The following is a 22,046-nucleotide window of genomic DNA, read 5'->3' as shown; positions in this document are numbered from 1 at the left end:
CACATTATCACTTCGCAAAGTACAAATAAACACATTGAACTTAGTTTTAATCTTAGCATAAAAGGCACAGAATAGGGAAAATAACTCAGAATGACTTTTCATTAAATACAATCAAGTTATATGAGAATAATCATCTATAAAAGTAACAAAATACCTAAAATAGGTTTAGACAAAATAGGACACAGACCCTAAATATGAGAATGAATTAATTCAAAAGGAATACAACACGTTTATTTACTCTAGTCGGTGATGTTTTGCAAACTGACACGACTCACAATCTAATGAAGACACCTTATCATATTGTGGACAAAGTTTTTTTAGCAAGGGAGAGATGGATGTCCCAACCTACAATGAGTCTCGAAAGGAGAGGTGACACTCGAACAAGCAAAAAAATTTGGGAGCGGTGTGTCAAGAATGTAGAAGCCTCCAGTCTTTTACCAATAATCTTCTTCGTCAAATGATCCTTAAAAAATGAGATGCAATAGTTAAGATTACAAGTTAGTTGATTGACTGCGAGCAAATTAAAAGTTAAATTAGGTAAATGTAAGACAGAGGATAGAGGAAACAAAGGGGTGGATTGACAATGCCAGACCCACGAACACAAGATAGAGACCCATCAGCTAAAGTAGGGTAGGAGTGTTAGCTTTGGATTGAAAAGTAGAAAAGAGACTAGAATTACCTATCATATGATCCATGACACCAGAATCAATGACCCATTTGGAATATGAGAAAAGAAGACATACATTTTGTTTACCTAAATCAGCAATAGCAGTGACAAAGGGAGATGAAGACTTGAGTGATTTTTGATATTTTGAGAACTTGGCAAATTCATTTATAGAGATAAGGATTGATTTATTAAAGACATTATTGGTGGATACAATATGGCCAAGTGTTTTTGCTAATTTTTATACTGAAGCTTTCTAGACTCAAACTTCGTACGACTTGCCTCATAACATTAGTTGCACATAATACCTTCGGCGTTCGAGTTTCAAAGTCATGTGAGCCACCTCCTTTGTTTCCACCGTGACTAGTTGATCTTCTAGGCACATAATTAGTATTGCGTTCACTAAAGCACCACTAAGCAGAATGAGTGTAGTATTTTTTGGGAGAACATGACTTAATACATCTTGTAAAGAGGAGACCTCAGAACCAGAGAGAACTTGTAACTTAGCAGACTTAAAGTTGATCGGTCAGCGAGGAAGCTCATGATAGTCATTTGCTCTCGTTGACATTGTTGAACCTTCACATCAGGGCTAAAGGGCAACAACATATTAAGCTCTTCATATATCTTCTTGAATGCCATAAAATAATTGATTAGAGGCAGATTTTGTATTTCAACATGGTAAAATGCTCTGCAAACCTTATACATGTCGGAGAAATTCCCTTTTCCAAAGTACATAAATTCTAAGTAATCCATTAGTTTTTTAACAAATTCAGATTAAACTAATTACCTCACTATTAATACAATTCTGAATCTGAAGGAACAAGCAAGCATCTTCTCTAAGCCATGTATGCTTCGAATCATCTTGAGGAGGGTCATTAGTCAAATGACCATCTTTGTCAATATTTCATAGATAAAGATGAATAATTTTACTCCAATCTAAATAGTTTGAACCATTTAGCTTATAGTCCATGATTTTAGACATCATAGGCACCACATCCGTCACAATGGAAGACTTATTTCAGCCATAAGACTTTATCCCAAAGGAAGTCAAATAAGAAAAGAATCTTAAGGAAGATCCAAACCAACAAGTATAGACCAACCCACGCGTGCTTCGGTGTTGCCCGCGTTAAGGAAAGCAGAGTGATAGGTTCAGGTTGGTGCCAAGGGTCGGTGGCGACCAAGATTGGGCGACGTCAGTGATGCTTTTGATGATGTATATTGGGAGAGCAGCGACCGTGGTCGCCGGGGATAAGGCTGATATGGTGGCTGGAATATGAGACGGCGATGTCGTGGAAGGAGAATCAGCAACCGGTGTAGCAGTGGGTCAACATAGGAGAAACTACGTTCTACGCTGGGGATGGTGAGGCGTAGCAGCGACCTACGGTGGCGAGTAGTAGCCGACTTCATGCGCGGACAGAGAAGGGAAGGAAAGAGTGTCGGCAAGGAGATTGTGGTCGACTGGTGGAGGCGCATGGGCGATGGTGAGGTAGTGATGTGCCGTAGAGATGAAAGTACGTGAGAGGTTAAAGAGGTGGAGATAGAACCCTAATTTCAAATCCCTAATTTCGAAGTTGCTTTGATACTATGTTATATGAGATAAAAAGAATTGATAATCTTTATTAAATAGAGATGCATATTTATGTATGATCCTGTCTGAGAGCTTGCGGGATGAAGCTGGGCGATGATGAGTGATGGCGAATAATGACCCTGTTGTCGACGAACAAGAGAGGATCCGAGAAAACCACAACGAACCTCACGAGAGCCTAAAGGAGAAATGATAGACCCGAGAAAACCAAAGCGGGTCTATGAAGAATACCTCACAAGAATGAACTTCGGCGAGGTGCCTCCATGAATCTGGGGGGACTCAGCAACCCAATAGATGATCTCCTTTTCTTGTGCACAATGAGACCAACCAACAAAGTCTTAGTGACCTAAGACCGGGGTGGCAATCCTGGCTAGGCCCTCCGACGCTCAAGTTAGTCTCCGACGAGAAGAAGAAGTAGTGTGGAAGAAGATGAAAATTAGGGTTTGATTATGATGCAAAACGTATGTTTGCGTACCTTGTCAGTGAAGAGGATTCCCTTTTTTATTCCACCTCATCTAACCTCCACAGTCATGAGGTGGACCCCGGTTTGTTAAAGTTTGTTAAGAGATGACGCAAGCCAGAACTACAATAATAGTTTAAGGAATCTTTTTCTTATCCCAGATGTACCTTCTTTGTCGTTTAGCATACTTGTGGAGACTTCTAGAAGTTATTTGCCGCCCAATTAATTAAGTTGTCATATGATCACAGATTGTTATGGTTCACCTATTACATACACTTGGTTAGTTACATAAGCCCATCATGTATATGTGAGGAATATTTTCTGTTTGTACTAGTCTCGGTCGGTATTCTCTACTCGATTGGTTATTTGTACCCGACCAAGACTTTACTATTATAAATATACCAAAAACCGTACAAGGTTAAAGACTTTTATGCTCGATCTACATTTCATACTCGACCGGTCTGTTGAGCCAGGCCGGTCACATCTTATCGGCTAGAGATTAGCCAGTCGGGCGTATAAAAGCATTATTGCCCGATGGCCCTTCCTTTAGTCGATTGTATGCTACTAAATGCCTCTGTGCTCGGCCGGTCTATTGAGCACGACCGGTCCTAGATTATCGACCGAGATTAACCAGTCGGGCATGTATAGGCCTTCAGGATAACTTAATGCTAAGTGCCTCTACGTTCGATCGGTCTCTTACACTTGGCCTATCTTTGCCTATCGAACTCATATGTTTGGTCGGTCTATTACGTTCGTCCGATCTCTGTCTGTTGTGCGCAAGGTTAAGAACTTCTACGTTCGGCCGACTCTCCATGCTCGGTCGGTTATTTATGCCCGACCGAGCACTTGTGTTTGATCGGTCTTTGCTTACCAAACTTATATGCTCAAATGACCCTACCATGCCTCGGACCGCCTAAGGTTAAATTTTCTTTATACTGAGTCGATCTTTTTTACCCGATCGACCATATATACTCGGTCGGTCTTATATATTTGAACGGGCTCCGTTTGCCGGTCTCATATGCTCCGCAGATCCACTATGTTCGACCGGTCTATGGAACTTGGCCGGTCATGCCTTACCGGTCGAAGTTAATCAGTTGGGCGCATACAAGCCTTTTTGCTCGGTCCTCCCTTGGTTGGTCTTTGCCTGTCGATCTTATATGCTCGGTCAGTCTATTACGTTCGACCGATTTCTGTCTATCATACGTATAGCGACCCCTTACTTGGTCAGACCTTTTCCAGGCGGCCCCTCCTCTCGTCCTTTTCATCCTTCCTTGTCCTTGTTGCCCCCTTTCTTTCTCCTGCAAAGGATCCACTTATCATAACCCATATCAATATACAAACTAGGAATCTATCTTAAGAAACTATAATTAAGCTAATTGATAAGATATATTAACTAATATATACAAATAATATGATAACTAATATATAGAGATAATAATTATCTAACACATTGATGTTTCAGGGGCTTGGTAGTTGCACACAGAATTGAGTTAATATATGAGAAGGATGGTAATGAGACATTTGATCAACTACTAATCTTGGGTATCTTTCAATGCACATTGAAGCCTTTAGGTGAATGGTGAAGTTTTGCAAGTGTGACTTTTAACAAGTGAAAGAAGTTCTTGAGGATGGATCTTTAAGCATTGGAAGTCATGGAAGCAAGCCTTTTGGGCAAGTAGAGGGAGTTGTGAAGGTGCGACCTTTCGGCATAAGTGGAGGTCCTGAGAGCATGACACTTGGGTAAATCTGTAAAGACTCGAAGATAGTGAGCTATGAGAGATTGCGTGACTTATAATCTCTAGGCTCACGTATTTTGGTTGAAATCAATATGGTTTTTTAGAGAGCCTTCAACCTAGGAACAAGAATTTCTAGTTGTAGTCAGTGACTAAGTTCGGATCATGAAGTTTTATGGAGACTTATGGAGGCATTAGCGAGTAATGTCAGGATCTTCGTATAGGTTAGTCCATTGGAAGTGCTTCTAGTTGATAAATGAGTTGGGTTGATTGCTGAGTCAACTAAAGACTCCTTGCTTGGAAATAAAATGCTTTCTATTGAGCTTGAGTCGATTGAAAAGGGACCTAATGGATTCAATTGGATATGAATCAATTCAATTGGAACTGAGTTGACTTAATTTGATTTGAGTTGACTTAATTTGATTGAGTAGACTCAATCGGATTTAAGTAGACGGGTGACACCTTGAGTTGACTAGATATTATATCGATGACCATTTTATTTGAATTCTACTAGATTGAAGATGAAGGGGAGCCTTGGCGCAACGGTAAAGTTGTTGCCATGTGACCAAAAGGTCACGGGTTCGAATCTTGGAAACAACCTCTTGCAAAAAAGCAGGATAAGGCTGCGTACAATGGATTCTTCCCCGGGGCCCTTCATGACGGGAGCTTCGTGCACCGGGCTGTCCCTTTTTTTTTTTACTAGATTGAAGATGATTTAATTTGATTAAAGTAATTTCAAAAGTGCTCGTTGGACAACCCTGTTAGGCCTGTATATCATCAATGGTCTCATATTCTCGCATCTCTGCACAAACATTACTACTACTTTGATGCTGCATCTAACTAAAATAAACGCAATTAAAGAGTGTTAGAAACCCTCTCCTACCCACTTTGGTAAACTTCTCTCTCATACTCTTTGTGCATCATCTATAGAGAAGTAATCTACCAGGTTTCTTCACCTTCAAAAATGTAGATTTTTATGAAGGGATTATAGGTTTTATCCGACAAACAAATTGCTGCCGTAAAACCACCTGTATTATTGTCTTTTGGAGGAGATCTCATAGGTTTAAAAAAGTGCTCTAGGCATCTGCACAGGTGCTTTTAGCTAGGGGCCACTTCACTTAGGTGGTACACCCCCCCTACTAAGTGTGACTTTTAAAAGTAAAAAATTAACCCTAATTCTTTTAATTTGCAGCCCGACATCCCACTTACCAAGACTACTATTCTTAGCAGTGATATGACTCCCTCTTCACCTGATGTCTGCCCTTTTAGGGTACAAGTATTTGCAAATGTTTAGTGTGTTGATATTTTACTAGTGCTATAGGGGTGATATTAGAAGCTTGTGGTATAGATTCTCTTATAAATGATGTTACATCTTCTCATTTATGCGAAAGTACAAAATCACCTCAATTATAGTCTTTTGGAGGAGATCTCATAGGTTTAAAAAAGTGCTCTAGGCATCTGCATAGGTGCTTTTAGCTAGGGGCCACTTCACTTAGGTGGTAGGTCCCCCTAGTAAGCGTGACTTTTAAAAGTCAACGCTGGTGGTCTTTTTGTGTGATCTATATGGGTTTGGGATTAAGAATTATTCTTCCAAGTATGGGTTTATTTGATAAAAATTAACCCTAATTCTTTTAATTTGCAGCCCGACATCCCACACGTACCATGCCTACTATTCTTAGCATTGTTATAGGTCAGCTTCATGCTACAGGCCTCTACTTTATCATTTTCTTACCCTATCTTGTTTCTTCTTAAGCAACTTGCTTGTCAATATAAAAGGAGATCAAAGTAAAAATCATTTGAATTCATATCAGATGCGTTGATGTCTGCTGAAGTGTGTCAAGTGTTGACATCGCATGGTACTAAAATGGTTGTACTGTTCTGGATGGGGATTGATATCCAACATGGAAAGAATACTTTGAACCTTGAGCTTTACAATTAATTTATATTCTCTTGTTGTTTGAGTTTTATCTAGCATGGCTTCATTTCACTCACAGAATAGTTAAGTGCTACAACTTTTTGATTATCAATTGTTTATTTTAGAAAGAAGGTTCTTGAGCATTTTGCCATGGATAGTGTCCCTAATCAGCTTCCTGCCATTGTTTCTGTTGAGGTAGGTGCTGATAATACTACTGATTTCAGTTACCTTGAATACATTTTTTTTATTACTGCTAGACCTGTTAAAAAGCGATATTTTGTGCTGATGAGTTGAATCCTTGTCTGTCTAATACTAATTGTGGCAGGGTAAAGGGTATACAGTGGACATTTATTATGTTGAAGAGCCGGTGTCTGACTATTTGCAAACTACTGTTGATACTGTCTTGTTAATCAATGAAAAGGTAGATTTATTCCTGGTAAAAGTTGCAGTTTCTTAATTGAAAAAGAATGCTCTCAGTATGTAGTTCCTTAATTCAGCTTTTGAAGCCTTAGTTAGGTGCAGTCCATACTATTCATGCAACTGCTGTTGTTCCCTTAGTGTTCATGCAATTACTATCGCGTTCATGCAACCGCTATTGCAGCCTACTACATTAAAATGGGTCATGTATTAGTCTTCAATCTCCTGAGATGCCATTCCAGGATATTTGCATGGAACAGTAGTCTTTGATAAATAATGTACCCTCTTTTGTAACCATTTGAGCTTACCATGTGATTTTCTCTTATACCTGGTGCAGGAGTCGCCTGGAGATATTCTGGTTTTCCTTACAGGTCAAGATGACATTGATGCCGCTGTAAAGTTATTGACTGATGCTACCCATGATGATAAAAAACGCTCATCAGGTGAGTTTCCTATCTTTTTTGTAATCATATTTTTCATTTTACCATATAGAAGACAATCAGAGAGCTTTAGGCAATATCTGGAAGATTGTTAATGAAAAAAAACAACAATTTATTTAATCAAAAATGCTTATTCAACAATGTTGTTGTGAGCAATGTTACATCCTAATTTGTTTTGGTATTATACTGATCATTTTTTGAAATGCTGTATGTTATTCAACCCACCATGATGTATTCATATAAAGCTTAAATACATGAATACATAGAGTTCTAGAAAGGTTTTGACTCAGAATAGAAATCTATCTCAATAAAGGCATAATTCAAACTTTCAAAGCATTCTTCTAAGAGAGAAGCATTATTCCATTATGTACTTCCGCAGCAATCCAGGCAGAATACTGTCTCGAGAATAGAAGAGACACATTCCCTTTAGGAAATTACATAGGCCAACTAGGTATGAAGCATGATAATCTTTATTATGCGTTTCTAAACAATCTGCCGAAATATATGACAGTTGACATGCGAGGATAGGTAAATAAACTAGTATCATAATCAACGTTTGCTCTCAATATAGTTTAATAAATTAGACATGAATGCTCTAAAAGTATATGAAATGAGACAATTTAAATTTATAAATTCAAAATGAGAACTGTCAGTATAGTGGCAAATAGTAAATATAGAAAAGTACATGAGCTTTTGAGTCATGCATAACTAGAAAAGTACATATGCTAATGAGAATTTTAATTGATTTACCAAATTTTAAAATTTGTCTTGTATTTTAGATTATGGTGTTCGTGTTATTCAATTTCCTTTTTGGCTTCTTTAGAAAATATGAACACTTAGAATTTGTCAGCTTAAATTCAAATTCAGGACATGTTGATGATTCTCTAAAAGGCTTAAGTCTATAGATTATTGTACTAATGTTGCATCATTAAGGGATTTAATGGTCTTATCAAAGGGACCTTCTAATATGCTATTAGAGGATCTTTTTAAGGTCTAAGTTACTAGGGAGTTTTCTATGGTTAAGTCATTAGGGCTACTTTAAAGTCATATCTTCGCAAGATTTTCTAAGGTTAAGATAGAAGATTTTTCTGAATCCAGTGAAGGAAGATTATATATTTTTCCATCATTGCTTTCATTTTATGTCAATAAATGACGAGTCTTGCGTGCGTCATATAATGGTGGTATCAGACACTTTGCTAATAGAGCAGCAAATTTATTATTGGAAAATTATGCTCATTTAATCTCATTTAATCGATTAAAAATATTTTTCAATGTTAACTAATTAATCTATAAATCTAATTGTCTATCAAACATAAGAATGTCCTATTTAGGCTTATGCTGATCTCATGGAAATAAATTGGCTCATATCTGAACATGGGATAATTTGACTTTGTATGAGTATGCATGTAATTCATGGAGTTACAAGTGTAGATGATTATTTTGATGATCAGTTGTAATTGTCAGGACTTTCGAAGGATAATTGGGTTTGTCTCTCATCTATCATGGATTTGGTGGAAGTTGGGTCATTTCTCTCGTCAACCAATCTACATTTATTGACAAATAGTGATGATTAGAAAAATACCATAATTCGACAAATTAAGGTTACTGACAAAATCATGATGGATGATAATGAAAATTAAGGTGCAAGTAAACAAAATTATGCATATGTTATCTTGTATTTTTTGACAATCAAACTCATAGTTGTTAAAAGCAAGTGCTTCGCTCGCTTAAGCATGAAGCAAAGTGAGGTGCAAGCCTTGCACTACAGAAACCTTGGAAGCCCACAAGGTCTTTGAAGCGCGTGCTTCACGCAAAAGCGGAAGCGTCGCGGGATGCGTCCAACGCCGTCGGAAGCGTCATGGGACGCGTATGGAGCTATCGGAGGCGTCGCAATGCCCGCGGTTCCGCGGTTAGTGTGGACAATCTAAGTCAACTTAGTTATATGCATTTGATTAATTTAATCAACTACCAACTTAAATGAAATAGTTCGAATAGGCTCTCATACATCCTAATTAAATTATCCAAATAAAATATATTTAAAATAAAAAAATTATAAATTTTTTTATTAATTTATATAAATCTAATTTATATTTTAACAATTTTATATATTTATATGAATTATAGCATTTTCAAAGACTTTTGATTAATCTACCGCTTCATTAAAGAATATTTTGTTTATGATCATTTGGATTTTCAAAGACATTTTCATAGATATAATAGTCCTTTTGTTTATTACGCTTTTTTCCATAAAGCGTGCGCTTCGCTTTGCGCTCAAAACTTTATGCCCCAAGACCCTTGAGTGCTTTTTTGCACCTCGCGCTTTTGACAACTATGATCAAACTAAATTATCTTAAGTTTATGCATAGGTTATTGATGACAATCAAACTAAATAAGAAATCATTAAGCTTATCTTGTATTTTTCGATATAAAATGATATGCTATAAATGAGAAAAATTAATTAAATACAATTTAAACACTCTAACAAATTAAACAAAAGTAATTTTTAGAAAAGAAATTTCATTTATATTAGTTTGATGTTGAAGTTGTAATAAGAAGATTATGTCTTGCAATAAATCTGATGCCCTTCCAGGAGCTTTGGCAGAATGGTCTGTGTTATCCCCATAGGCAGGGTGTTCAGACTGCTGGTGCTTAGTTTTTCTGGTGGTGGCACATGGAAGCGGAAGAAGACAGCAGAGGCTTTGATATATAGGATTTGCGTGGTGTTCTTGTAGCAAGCAAATCCAGGTGGAGGTCGTGAGGAAGCAAGTTGTCAAGAAGCGTCTATCCTAGCAGAACAACAATGGGAGCTTGATGAAGCAGAAGAAGGCAGTGATGGATTGTAGAAAAGAGGGCTGGAAATGATGAGGTGGAGTCAGCAGCGACTCTTTCCCAGGTTCTACCACTTCAGTGGTGATTGCTGCGACCTGATATGATGTATAACACGGTGCAAAAGAGGTGGTGGATGGATGGTGAAGCAATATAAAGGAAGGCCAAGCATCAAGCACTATAGGAATCCACTCTGATACCAATTGATGTAGGGCAAGAATGCTCTGATATCCATTGCTACAATACCAATTTTAACTCTTAGATCGTTCAGAAATTAGGATGAAATGGAAAGCAAAGGAATAAATGTTCATATTAGAGAAAAAGAACCGCACACAAACATTAATAAACAATTTTTATTTATCAAGCTGAAAAATACATAAGACTGACACTTGTTTGTTATGGATTCGATGCTAATAATGTTTATTTATCAAGCTGAAAAATAACAAACTAAATTAGAATAATTACTAAACAACTCGAAGTTAGAATTCAAAGAAATAACATTGATTCCTCTTTTGCACCATTTATGTTCCTTCATAAACAAGTCAATGAAGGTTTATTAAAGTTGATGCTTGGTTGACTAAAAGAAATGAAGACAAGCAGAATTATTTTCATGTGTTGTAGTTCTTTCTCCTTAGTGATGCAACAAGCATGGTATCATCAACAAATTACAGAATGCTGAAACCATTTGATCCTTTTGTCACCCATGTCGTGGCTAATCCCTTGGCAACATTAGTTTTTCGGACAAGCATCAAAGATTTGTATGACTTGTCAGCTGAAGAGAAAAGGGGAGAGCAGGTTTCCTTGACTTGCAACCTCTTCTAGATTTAAACCAATTACTTGATTTGCTATTGATGAGAGCAATAGTTGACTAGTTGATGTTATCTGTTCCACTAATGTATCCAATGATCAAGGAAACTTTGCTATTTAAGTACTAACAGCAATGTTTACTTCTTGTTATCCTCTATGTAAATGATGTTTCCCAAGAAAAATAGTGGGATACTTTTGTGCTTGCAGTTAATAATGCAATGCTTGCCTCTTTTTTGTTTGGAAATTTTTAAGTGTATTTACCTACTTTATTAATTCAAGTTTAGCCGTGCCTAGGGTTGTTGATTTTGCCACTATTTTCGGGGCTTTCACGTGTTGACCAGGTAATTATTGGATATCAACTATTATAAATTATTCAGAAAACCAGCTTATATGAATAAGCACTTCTAACCCTGGAGATCATCAATATGACATTAATCTTGCATTTAGGACCTTGTTTTTGCTCCTACTCCGAGGGGGAAAAGGAAAGTTGTTATATCAACTAATATTGCAGAGACTTCATTGACTCTAGAGGTACCATCATATTCTTCTTTTATTTCATAGAATGTTGGCTTGACTTTCTTCGCTTGTTCATGCAGGGTGTTGTATACGTTGTGGATAGTGGATTCTCTAAGCAACGATTTTACAATCCGGTAGATATTTTTAATTTCTTATGCATGATTTTTGATGAAACTGTGAGTAGAAACAATTGCAATTGGTAGAAGGGTGAATATATGGGAATAAGGAACAATTGCAATTGGTAGAATATAACTTAAATAAGTAATTAGGCCACTCTAACATCCACATTTGCAAATTTACATTTCTCATGTGAATTTGATTTTCTTACGCGTTTCTCTTATTCATTGGATGAACTTGAGCTATCTCAAGCATTGTTGTCAAATTGTGATTAGTATCTTTAATCTTTGTAATGAACCATGAGGTCATATAAAAGAGAGTAAAATTGATTTTTAGAAATTCCTTGCCTTATATGGAATAATTTTTACATCCTAAACTATAAAAGCACAAAAGTATCTTATTTAATAAAAGAGTATTGGTAATGGAGTACATTAATGCTGACTCATAAAAATAATATATAGGATGTTATCTCACATTCATAAAACTGTTCATATTATTGTCTTTTATCTATGTAGCATGGACACTCCAAATTTTTTTTTTTTTGAAGTGTTGGACACGGACACGACACAGACATGGCACACAAATACGCGTGTCAGATACGACAAAAACCGTGTCATTAACTTGTTAAAAGATTGACTAGTCGGATACGGCAAGGACACGGATGAGACACGTTTTCGGATACTTTTGGGCTCAGTTGTAAAAAAAATAAAAAATTCAAGGTTAAATTAAAAAACATTAAATTTCTGAGAACTAATTAATAAATAAAAATAAATTTAGCCTAAAAAATCCTAAATCCTTTCTTTCTTCTCCCGAGTCTTTCCCATTCTCCTTTTGCCGAACAAACACCTTCTCCTTCTTCTGCCGAACAAACAAAAGGGCAGCCTCTTTTTGTTTCTGCCGTCGACAAAGGACAAACTACCGTCGCCCACTGGACGCCGGCCTGCCTCCCACCTCCGGCGAACCTGCTGTTTCTTGCTGCTGTTTGCGCCGCCGGACTTGCTGCCTGCTGTTGCTTCCCTTTGTGCCGCTGGACCTGCTGCTTCCCTTTCCCACCTCTGCCCTCCACTCTCCAGTTTTTGGCAAGTTTACTGTTTTGTTTTTTCTTTTGATATCACTGCTCAGAATTTCTGAAATATGATTTGATATCACCAGTTGCTGGATGTTTGATTTTTTTAACTTGTTTAAGATGGATTTGGTATTTTATATTTTGTCATGTTTACTTTTTGTTTGTAATGAATATTATGATTGATGTTATATGGTTTTCTATTCTAGGATTTTTAATTTTTAATACTATATATATATATAATATTTTTATATTTTTTTAATAATGGCCGTATCCTAGCCGTATCATGTCTTATATTTTTAAAATTTTCCGTATCGCCGTATCTGTGTCGTGTCCGATATGATACCCGTACCTGTATCCATGCAACATAGTCTTTTATTCATATGAATTGAAATGGTCAACATGACATGCCCTGTTTCATTCTTTTGACAAATAGTTATTTCACCATGACATTAGTTGATGTCTTTAAATTTCAGCTTGTACTTTTAAACAATTTTTGTTCTATAAATTACAATCTAGTTATTTATTTATTATGCTTCGATCTTGTTATACTATATTTTGCATGCTCATGTTAGTTGTGTTTTGTATTACCTTTTCCTTCACCACATGAACTAATGTTTGGCAGTTGAGTTTTGACAATTTGACTGGTGTTAGAACATGTTTTCAATGTTGAGGACAGAGATTTTTTTTTTTTTTGGTTTTGCAACAATACGCCGTAGAACAAGGAGTTGGCTATTTTAGGGTCATAATGATCATTCTTTTGTTTTTTTCTCTTTGTTTCAGCATGGAAACTCCCTTTTTCCTTATACTAAATAGGGAATGTTGGGTGTATGAGTTGTTCTTATTGATAGAGGTCATGGCCTAGGTTGATGAATGGCATGAGGGACCCCTTCTTGTAATCGTGGCATGGTTTACTATAAGAATAAGAATATAGTTGTAAGGAGTTTTAAATTTTATAAGAGCTTATTTTGGTAACATCTCCTTTTTAGGAGAATAAGTTTTTTAACGAAGAGTGTAAAGTTGGTACTTGTTTATTCTAGGGTTTAAGTAGTTTTGATTGAAGTTTAATTTATATTTGTTTATTTCGTCAATCTATAAAATAGGTGTAGTTTTTAATCTATTTTCTTATTAAAGTAATAAAATTCTCTTTGTTTAATCTCTATATGAGATCCTCTCATTTGTGTGTGTGATAATTGCCCCTACATATTGTCAATTTGATATCAATTCTCAGTATGGGTTTGTTTTGAGTTGGTACTTCATCAATTTGGTATCAGAACGATTTCATGTTTCATTTGATATCAAGGTTGAGTTATTAATTTGGCTTTTGATTCTTTGTCGTCCCCTTTACACTAATTCATCTTTTTATTATAATTCCTCTTTGCACGTCCAACAACTTTGCATGTTCAAAGTCTAAAGTTCAAAATCTTAACCCTACCAAAGTTTCAATCTTTGGTTGGAATGATAGTATTTTAGTATTATGTCAACATTCTGATCTGTGGTGCCGGTAGAAAATTAGCGGTGGAAGGAGGAAGGAAACAAAGAAAAAGATTAGATAGTTGTATTCTTAAATTTAAACTTTGTTTTCTATCTTAAAATGATACTTTTTGACATTATCTTTTATGGAGACAAACTATAAAAAATTAACAATATTATTTCAATTCCTTTAAATCTGTATTTTTAGTATGCCAATGGGTGTCGATTGTTTACATGAAAATATACTCATCGATATGATTGACACAATGTCACATGAGACATTTCTTGTGCCAAGTAATATCCTATTTTAGTAGTTTATCGGTTGATACATTTCAACCATTTTGCTCAACACGGTATGCGATTTCCAATCATGATATTACTCCACATCAGCTTTACTAAAATTCATCAACTTTGCTATAGTTTTTGGTCGACCAATGCTTCATCTCTCCCTTACTCCCCATCCATATGTTTTTCTCTACTACATTAAATTTATCCTCCTTAAACTCTTAATGATTTGCCTTAGATTTGCCATAGTTGTGACTTCACATTGCCACTTGTGGGTTGCCTTTAGTTTTTCTCGATACAGCCGCTGAAGAACTTAACACATAACTGCATGGTCATTCGACTGCAAGTGTGATCCCCACAACTCCGAGAAGCCATCTTTGGAGATCAAGTTTATCGAGATTTGACTTCTAAAGTTTTCTTAAGATCAATTCGTGTTTAGTTTGAGCCATACCCAGCAACAATGCCTCTGCTTTTTGAGACCTTCATTTCTTGATGATGCATGCTATGTGATTGTGCAAGTCTTCACTAGTTGTTTAGTTGTTTGATCTACTTTCATGTAGATCTTTCCCAACCTCTTAGTTGCCAAACCCCTTGGTTATCTTGTCTGGATAACATGCGACATCACGCACCTTGTCTCTTCTTTTCTTGCTGGCGATTTCCTAGATTGTGTGCAAAGTAACTTAAGGATGAAGGCGTCAAATTATGTTCTTCCATGGTAAATCCATTGCCATTGCCTTTGCCCGTGGTCATTCAATTGCACCCTCCACTCAAGACCTACCCATGGTGAATCCATTGCATTTACTTTATTATAAGTAACCAAGACACAAAATGGGTGATTGCCGTTAGAGGGTGTAAAATGACTCTCGGCCTACAGTTTCAATTGCAACAACAATAGTAGGCTTAGTAGTATTAGAATTGATAATAGTTGTAACTAAAGTTTAAAATTTTGAGCTGTGAAGAAGTTTAGTTTTATACGATTTCAATACCGTATTGTGAAATGTCGATACATTTTTAGTACTTTTTAAATCTAAATATATTAATTATTATTTTTCATTAATATTTGATTGTTATAGATGCTTGCTATTGAGTTATATTTTAGATATTAAATATTGAATTCAAGTTTTGATATTATCTTGTAAATTGTCTGATGCTTATTGAGTAATAGTCGAATTAGGGTTAACTGAAATCCACCAAGTAGACATGTAGGATCAAGTAGGTTGAGACTGAATTTAATTTGAATTTATTTTGATCAGTTTAAAATTAAATCAAATTTATATATACAATAATTTCAATCGCAGTAATATATTTTATAAGATTAGAAATTATATTATATTTATTTTTAAAAAATTTCCTGACAATCTGGTTGCTCCATCTTAAAATGTTTTTTTTCTCTCTCTTTACCTTGTGGATAGATGAATGAGGGAAAAAAAAATTAATATCCTTTAAGAGATTTATTTTCCACTGTTTATCTTGTGGGTGGATGGAGGAAAAAAATTTAACCATCCGTAAAAGGTTTGTTCTCTCTGTTTACCCTCATAGACAGATGGAGGAGGGAAAAAAATTAACGATGATGGAGGAAAAAGAATTAACAGATGGAAGGAAAAAAACTTAAGAGAGGGAAAGGAATTAAAATTAACTGTATTAAAAAATAAAAATAGAAATGAAAAAAAAAAGAAGGAAAAAAATTCCATGACCTCGCAAGGTCACAATGGCCTTGCGGTTGCAAACTCATGCTGTGTCAGTCGGCAGGCGGAATCGCAAATTTTGTGCACAACTTAGTATTTTATACCATGGTTGCAACAACAACGGACTATGTAGTCGTAGTCTCTCCAACTATTCACTTTGACTCAATAGGAGGCCCCACAAAAGTTGAAATTAGGAATAAGTTGTATAGTGTACAACAATTGATGCGAATTGGTATTGTGTTCATATTAAAACAGGCCTTCGTATCAAGGCAATATTTTTATAATAATCCAAGAAATAAAGGCATTAGGTGATACTCCATTCCAAATCTTAATTTGGGTGGAAAAAACAAGCAAATTTAGATATACCATAGGCACGCACCAAATTGCATCTTTCTTTGTTTCTGCAAAGTTAATAATATTAATAATATCTCAGTATGTTTGAAAAAGGATATAGGGTTTGTTACTGGAGAAAGAGCTGAGCAATAATGTCAATTGAGAATTTGAGATACATTTTCTAGTAAAACCACATGTGCTTATTTTGAGTCAATTAAGGATAAGGAATATAGCTACTTTAAATATGGAGGATGTGGCAATTTGGATTCACATCTGATAGTAATTGGCGATGTATTCCTAAATATATTGTTGGACCAGATTTTTGTATGCCTGTACCATGTTACCTCATGAAAGTATAAACATAATTAATTATGTTTGATACAATGGTATACACTCGTGCCATCAAAGCATTTTGTTATTGTTGATATCATTCATGTATTGCCAATGATGTCAATGTATTGCAGCAGTTGAAACAGTATAATATATTCTATTTGCTTTTCCACCTCCATCACCGAGTTCACAACTTTCTAAATCTATGCAAGATTTCCAATGCTTGATCTGTGCTAATTATCACCTCATATTTGTTCTAATGATTGGTTTATAATGTTCCATTATTTTATCAATTCATTTTCCAAATGTATTCAATTGGGCAGTGTTTTTTTTTTTTTTTTTTGTTTGAGAAATGCACATTTCCAAGTCTAAGAATTGATTGGTACTTATTTGGCTTCATTGAGAAAATAAACTTCATTATTTGAGATTTGTTCTGACATGCTTCTTATTAGGTTTCTGACATTGAGAGCTTGGTGGTGGCACCAATATCTAAAGCTTCTGCACGGCAGAGAGCAGGTCGAGCTGGAAGAGTACGACCTGGAAAATGCTTTAGGTAAAACACAAGCACTCCAATTTTTTTACCATCCTGAATCTTAATTCAATTAAAAATCTAAACAACTAAACAATATATTCTATATTTGTATAATTTATCATAGAAGTTGATGCATTTAGATGGAGTTTCTATAATATGCCTTATTTGCTTATTTGCATCATTTCAAATCTTGGTTGCAGATTTCTTTCAATTTGCAGCCACAGATTTCTTCTCAGTTTTGCATTTAACCTGTAGATTTCACGTGCTCAATTTGTGTTCAATGTACAACTTCTAACAATTTCTGCTAGTGATTCACAATTTTCAGCCACCTATTCAATGTCTGGTGCGTTCCTCACAGATTCACGATCTACCTTGCAAAGAAGCTGGATTTTTTAGTTTTCTCTGTTGGATCTGCTGTTCTTTCAAGTCTGATCTCTTTTGTATGTTTCCAGATATTGGATTTATTTCTGAATTTCCAAATTTATCTTCTGCTATCTTCTTTCAGTAGTGTTTGCTGTTTATCAGATTTATTGTGGAATCTTTTCCGGCAGGATTCAAGGAACTAGGTTTCTTAATCTTCCAGAATCTGTTTTCTCCATCTTATTTTGTTTGCTGCTGATCATTACATATGATCATTTCCTTAAATAGAATTTCATCCCAGGAAATTCGTCATGTTGTATTCTTATGATACATAAATCTTGATTCACTGTTAATGTATCTATTGAGGAGTATTAACCTTTTCTTTAAGTGGTAGAAGTTTCAGGGTGCAAATTGTGCGAATCTATAGCATCATTGGTTTTGTTATGGGCTTATTTGAGGCTTATATGTAAATATATAAGGTGTAGGGTTGTATTTACAATATTCCATAGTTCAGATTCCTTAGTAATACCTATGTATAAGCAGAGAGGGGCTACAAAGGTTGTATGTAGAATAATCCCACCTAACGTAGTGTCAGTGTCAATCTTCTAACTTGGTAATATTCTATAGGTCTTCTGTGTCCCTTTGCTTTCCGCCTATTGTAACTCAAGGTGATGGAGGTTCTTTTATTAGTCGAAGATCACCAGTCCAAACCAACTTCATAACTCATCTTCAAGCTCTTGTTTCAGAACTCAATTTTGTTCTTTCTTTCTTTTTTCTTTATCTGAAGTAACATTGGCTGATGTTCTTCAGCTGGCATAAAGGGAGTTGGTTGCTGGTTTGTTACAGCTTTACCTAGCGTGCTTGAGCAAAGGAAATAATATTCCTATTCCACCTCACCCACCTGCTCATGCCGACCTCATTGATCAAACACCTTAGCATAGGTCACTACCTTTTATCCTATCTGCATTAGTGTTTCTGATGAAGCAGTGACTTACAATTCTAGCATTCTTTTGTCTAGAAAAATAACTTGCACTGTTCAAGTTCTGCTAAGAAAAGTTCTGGTAGATTTAACCTACTCACAACAAATATATTCTGTTGCACTATGCTGATTTAATCACCCCATGTTTACAGTGCTGCTGGTTTTATTTATTTATTTTTGTCATTTCTAACAGGCTATATACAGAAGATTACTTTTTGAAGGAAATGGCTGCGGATGGAATTCCAGAAATGCAAAGGTCAAACCTAGTCTCTTGTGTGATACAGGTATTTAAGTTATTCACGCGTTTCTTAAAAAAAATCTAAACCATGGTGAATCTTCTTCTTGTGTGATAGTAGTTTTTCATATTTCCATTCCATTAGGTTAATCACTTGTAGAAATAATAACCTTGTACTCAGTGACAGCTCTTCTTCTGATCTCTATTTTAGTCTTTGATTCAATATTGTGGAAGCTTCTAACTTTGTAACTATCCATTTCCCTTAGTCAATATTTTCAAAGATTTTGTAAAGACATCTTTTCAAAATCTTGAAATTCAAAATGGTCTACAATGGTAATTAATGAAGATAGTAATCCTAATTCCATTACTTGAAGAGTATAGGATTGTATTTAATGTGAAAAATGTATGAAATAGTCACAAATGGCTAGTAGTTGGTTTGACTATCATGTTTAATTTACCTCCCATTATAATGTAAGAAGCTAAGAATAATACATGAGCATCCATTTTTGTTATCTCATCTGCTTGGTTTGATTAGCAATTTAATATAATGTTTGTCTATAATCTCATATTTTAAAATAAGCTATTCTCTTCCAACTTGCAGTTAAAGGCATTGGGCATAGATAATATATTGGGCTTTGATTGGCTAGCTTCTCCACCACCAGAGGCCATGGTGCGGGCTCTTGAAGTTTTATACTCTCTCAGTATTGTTGATGATGATGTCAAACTCACATCACCAATTGGTTATCAGATAGCTGAGGTTCCAATGGTATTCTCATATCCCATTAACATGAATGATTCTGCTAATGTATATATCCTATCCTTGATATTCATACCTCAAATTACAGGATCCTATGGTATCCAAAATGGTATTATCAGCATGTGACTTGGGTTGTTCTGAGGAGATGACAACTATAGCTGCTTCTCTTTCTGTTCAGGTGAATATTTGCTGCTTTACAATTAAATTAATGTCTCTTAAACCACTTAATATCTATTGTATTTGCAGTCCATTTGGGTTTCTGGGAGGGGAGCGCAGAAAGCATCTGACGAAGTGAAGCTACGTTTTGCTGCTGCAGAGGTTCCTATTGTTTAATTCTAGTATGGTTAATAAGATTAAAGTTGATATGTTAATTCCTTTTGTTTTAAATCTTTTTCTCTATTAATATTGCCATTTTCTTGTCACTTTCCATCATTTTCATGATGTCACCTATTTTAGAAATTTAAGATGTCTCTTTGCTGGGACCCCCCATGATGTTCTGTTCTTGTTAATTAGTATTCAACTCTTATTATTGAACGTGTTTTGTTCTCAGTAACAGGTTCACAGTGGCTTCCGCACCCTGCATAGTATAATTGAGGTTCAGAATCACATAATAGATGAGGGAATTAATTTAAAAATGGACATATTTAGTAAAATTTGTAAACTAGTAGGCAATCTGTTACGGTGTTTTGTTGTTTGAGTTTCAGGAGCATACATATAGGTGGGAACCTTAAATTAATTCATCATTTGACTCTTGAAGAAGCAAAAATATTATATGCCTATTGACAATCAAATTCAACTAGTGAACAACATACATGATGATTGCGCGGGAAAAAAAATCATTGGCAACCCTTGTCCAGATTGATTCATCGACTATTACCTCGTCTTGAGATAAGATGCTATCATCTTTCAAAAGTTTGGGAGAAGATATAATATTAAATTGTGTGCTGAAAAATTAGAAAACATTGGAAGCAAAGTAAAATGCCTCAGAAAAAATCGTGGCTTAAAATAGTTATTCAGATAAAAAATTGTTTCTGTTGGATTTTCTTTATTATTGATTTGATTGGTCAAGATTGGGAATTTTTCAACTTTAAGCGTACCATTTGAGAAATTTTCTTTAAAACATTGATTAAAATAATTTTCAAAAGGGCCAAAAAAATGATCATGAGATTGACTCGCTACTGCAGTCTATGTTAGCTCATTTATGAATTATGTTTTATGTACAATTAAATTTTATCCAAATTCCAATCATATAAGTTTTCTGGTCTTGGTTGTCATATGGATGGTTTGATGCCAAAGTTACCATCCATATACTTTCATCTGCCAGGTATTAAGGGAAATGATTTCTTGAAGATGCAAGAATGCTACTGATTTTACTTGTCTCTTATTATGTAATATTAATTTAGAGTGTAAAATGAGAAATCTTTTTTATTTTAAGACAATTAGATGATGAGATCATTGTAACTATCTCATTGTATCTTCATGAACTTCATTGTAAAATAACTGATGGGACAAACTCTGATATTTCACCGTAATAAGATGATGAGATCAGTCAAATTGTTAAATACTAGTTTTTTTTATCAGAGATATATGCTATGCTCACTGGACTACAAATAGAAGCCTGGTTTGGTACATGTTTTAATGATCTTTTACACAATGCAGAAAAATGTGTATAGCAACTTGTAGCGGCGTGTTTTTTGTTGATGACTAAAGTTCTCAAAAGCAGTTTTAGGCATTACATAGTACCTACACAGTATGTGGGATATTATGACAGAGACAGTCAATAAGTACTTATAAAAAATAAATTGATACTAATATTCAAAATGGCTAACATGTATCTCTAACAATTACATTAATCAATCAAAATAAGTTGACAAGCAAACAAGTGATTCTCGCTGATTCTGTCTCGAAGCGGTGGAGAGCGGGACTGCGAGTGATGTGACGTGAAAGTTGACCTAACGGAAGAACTTTGGGAATTGCTTGTGGACAGTAGCAAAGGGAGGAATGAAATCGTTAGTAAGCATGCCAGGGGTTCCCTGATGCAGCTACTCCGACGATCAAGTCAGAAAACAATGGTGACACAAAAATGGAAGAAAATAAGAGCAAATATGTGGATGTGCACGCGTACTTGCACCAGCGGAGGTCCCCTTTTATAATGCCCCTCACAATCTCCGCATTTAACGATGCATTATCTTGCTGTCAGACAACTTGCCCCATCACCATGCTTACATTGTATTCGGTAGTCATCGCAAGTATGGAGAGGGTATGCTGCATATCTGTACACGGATACGATTCTCTTCCTTTCTAAGAAGTCCACATGCTGTATTAATGGTGAGATGGGCTCACCGACCGGGAGGCCTATTGGGCTGTTAACTAGAAGATGGGCCCCTGCAGAGAATCTACTCTTTTATGAGGCCTAAATGGGTTGCAACGATATTCCCCGAGGAGGGCGTAAAGTTCCAAGGACGACCCCGCAAGCTAGTGTGAGATATTATCGCGAGTCCGATTGGCAAAGAGTCGATCGAGAGAGAATGGGG

At 35.6% G+C, this 22,046-nt stretch overlaps 1 protein-coding gene across 2 annotated transcripts in view; it reads left to right on the top strand.

Annotated features, from left to right (window-relative positions):
- The window catches only part of LOC121976882 (probable pre-mRNA-splicing factor ATP-dependent RNA helicase DEAH9), a 42,434-nt gene that overhangs the window by 12,764 nt on the left and 7,624 nt on the right, over positions 1 to 22,046 (top strand). For both annotated transcript variants that reach the window (XM_042529278.1, XM_042529277.1), the window contains exons 8-18: positions 6,483 to 6,552; positions 6,683 to 6,778; positions 7,112 to 7,217; positions 11,142 to 11,188; positions 11,295 to 11,378; positions 11,444 to 11,497; positions 17,102 to 17,202; positions 18,714 to 18,804; positions 19,357 to 19,521; positions 19,601 to 19,690; positions 19,759 to 19,830. In XM_042529278.1, the coding sequence (XP_042385212.1) occupies positions 6,483 to 6,552; positions 6,683 to 6,778; positions 7,112 to 7,217; positions 11,142 to 11,188; positions 11,295 to 11,378; positions 11,444 to 11,497; positions 17,102 to 17,202; positions 18,714 to 18,804; positions 19,357 to 19,521; positions 19,601 to 19,690; positions 19,759 to 19,830 (976 nt within the window). The remainder of the gene's footprint in view (positions 1 to 6,482; positions 6,553 to 6,682; positions 6,779 to 7,111; positions 7,218 to 11,141; positions 11,189 to 11,294; positions 11,379 to 11,443; positions 11,498 to 17,101; positions 17,203 to 18,713; positions 18,805 to 19,356; positions 19,522 to 19,600; positions 19,691 to 19,758; positions 19,831 to 22,046) is intronic.

Source organism: Zingiber officinale, chromosome 4B, assembly GCF_018446385.1.
Source record: "Zingiber officinale cultivar Zhangliang chromosome 4B, Zo_v1.1, whole genome shotgun sequence".
NCBI lineage: Eukaryota > Viridiplantae > Streptophyta > Magnoliopsida > Zingiberales > Zingiberaceae > Zingiber > Zingiber officinale.
Note: the sequence above shows the minus strand (reverse complement) of the source record. Positions and strands in the feature narration are given on the sequence as shown.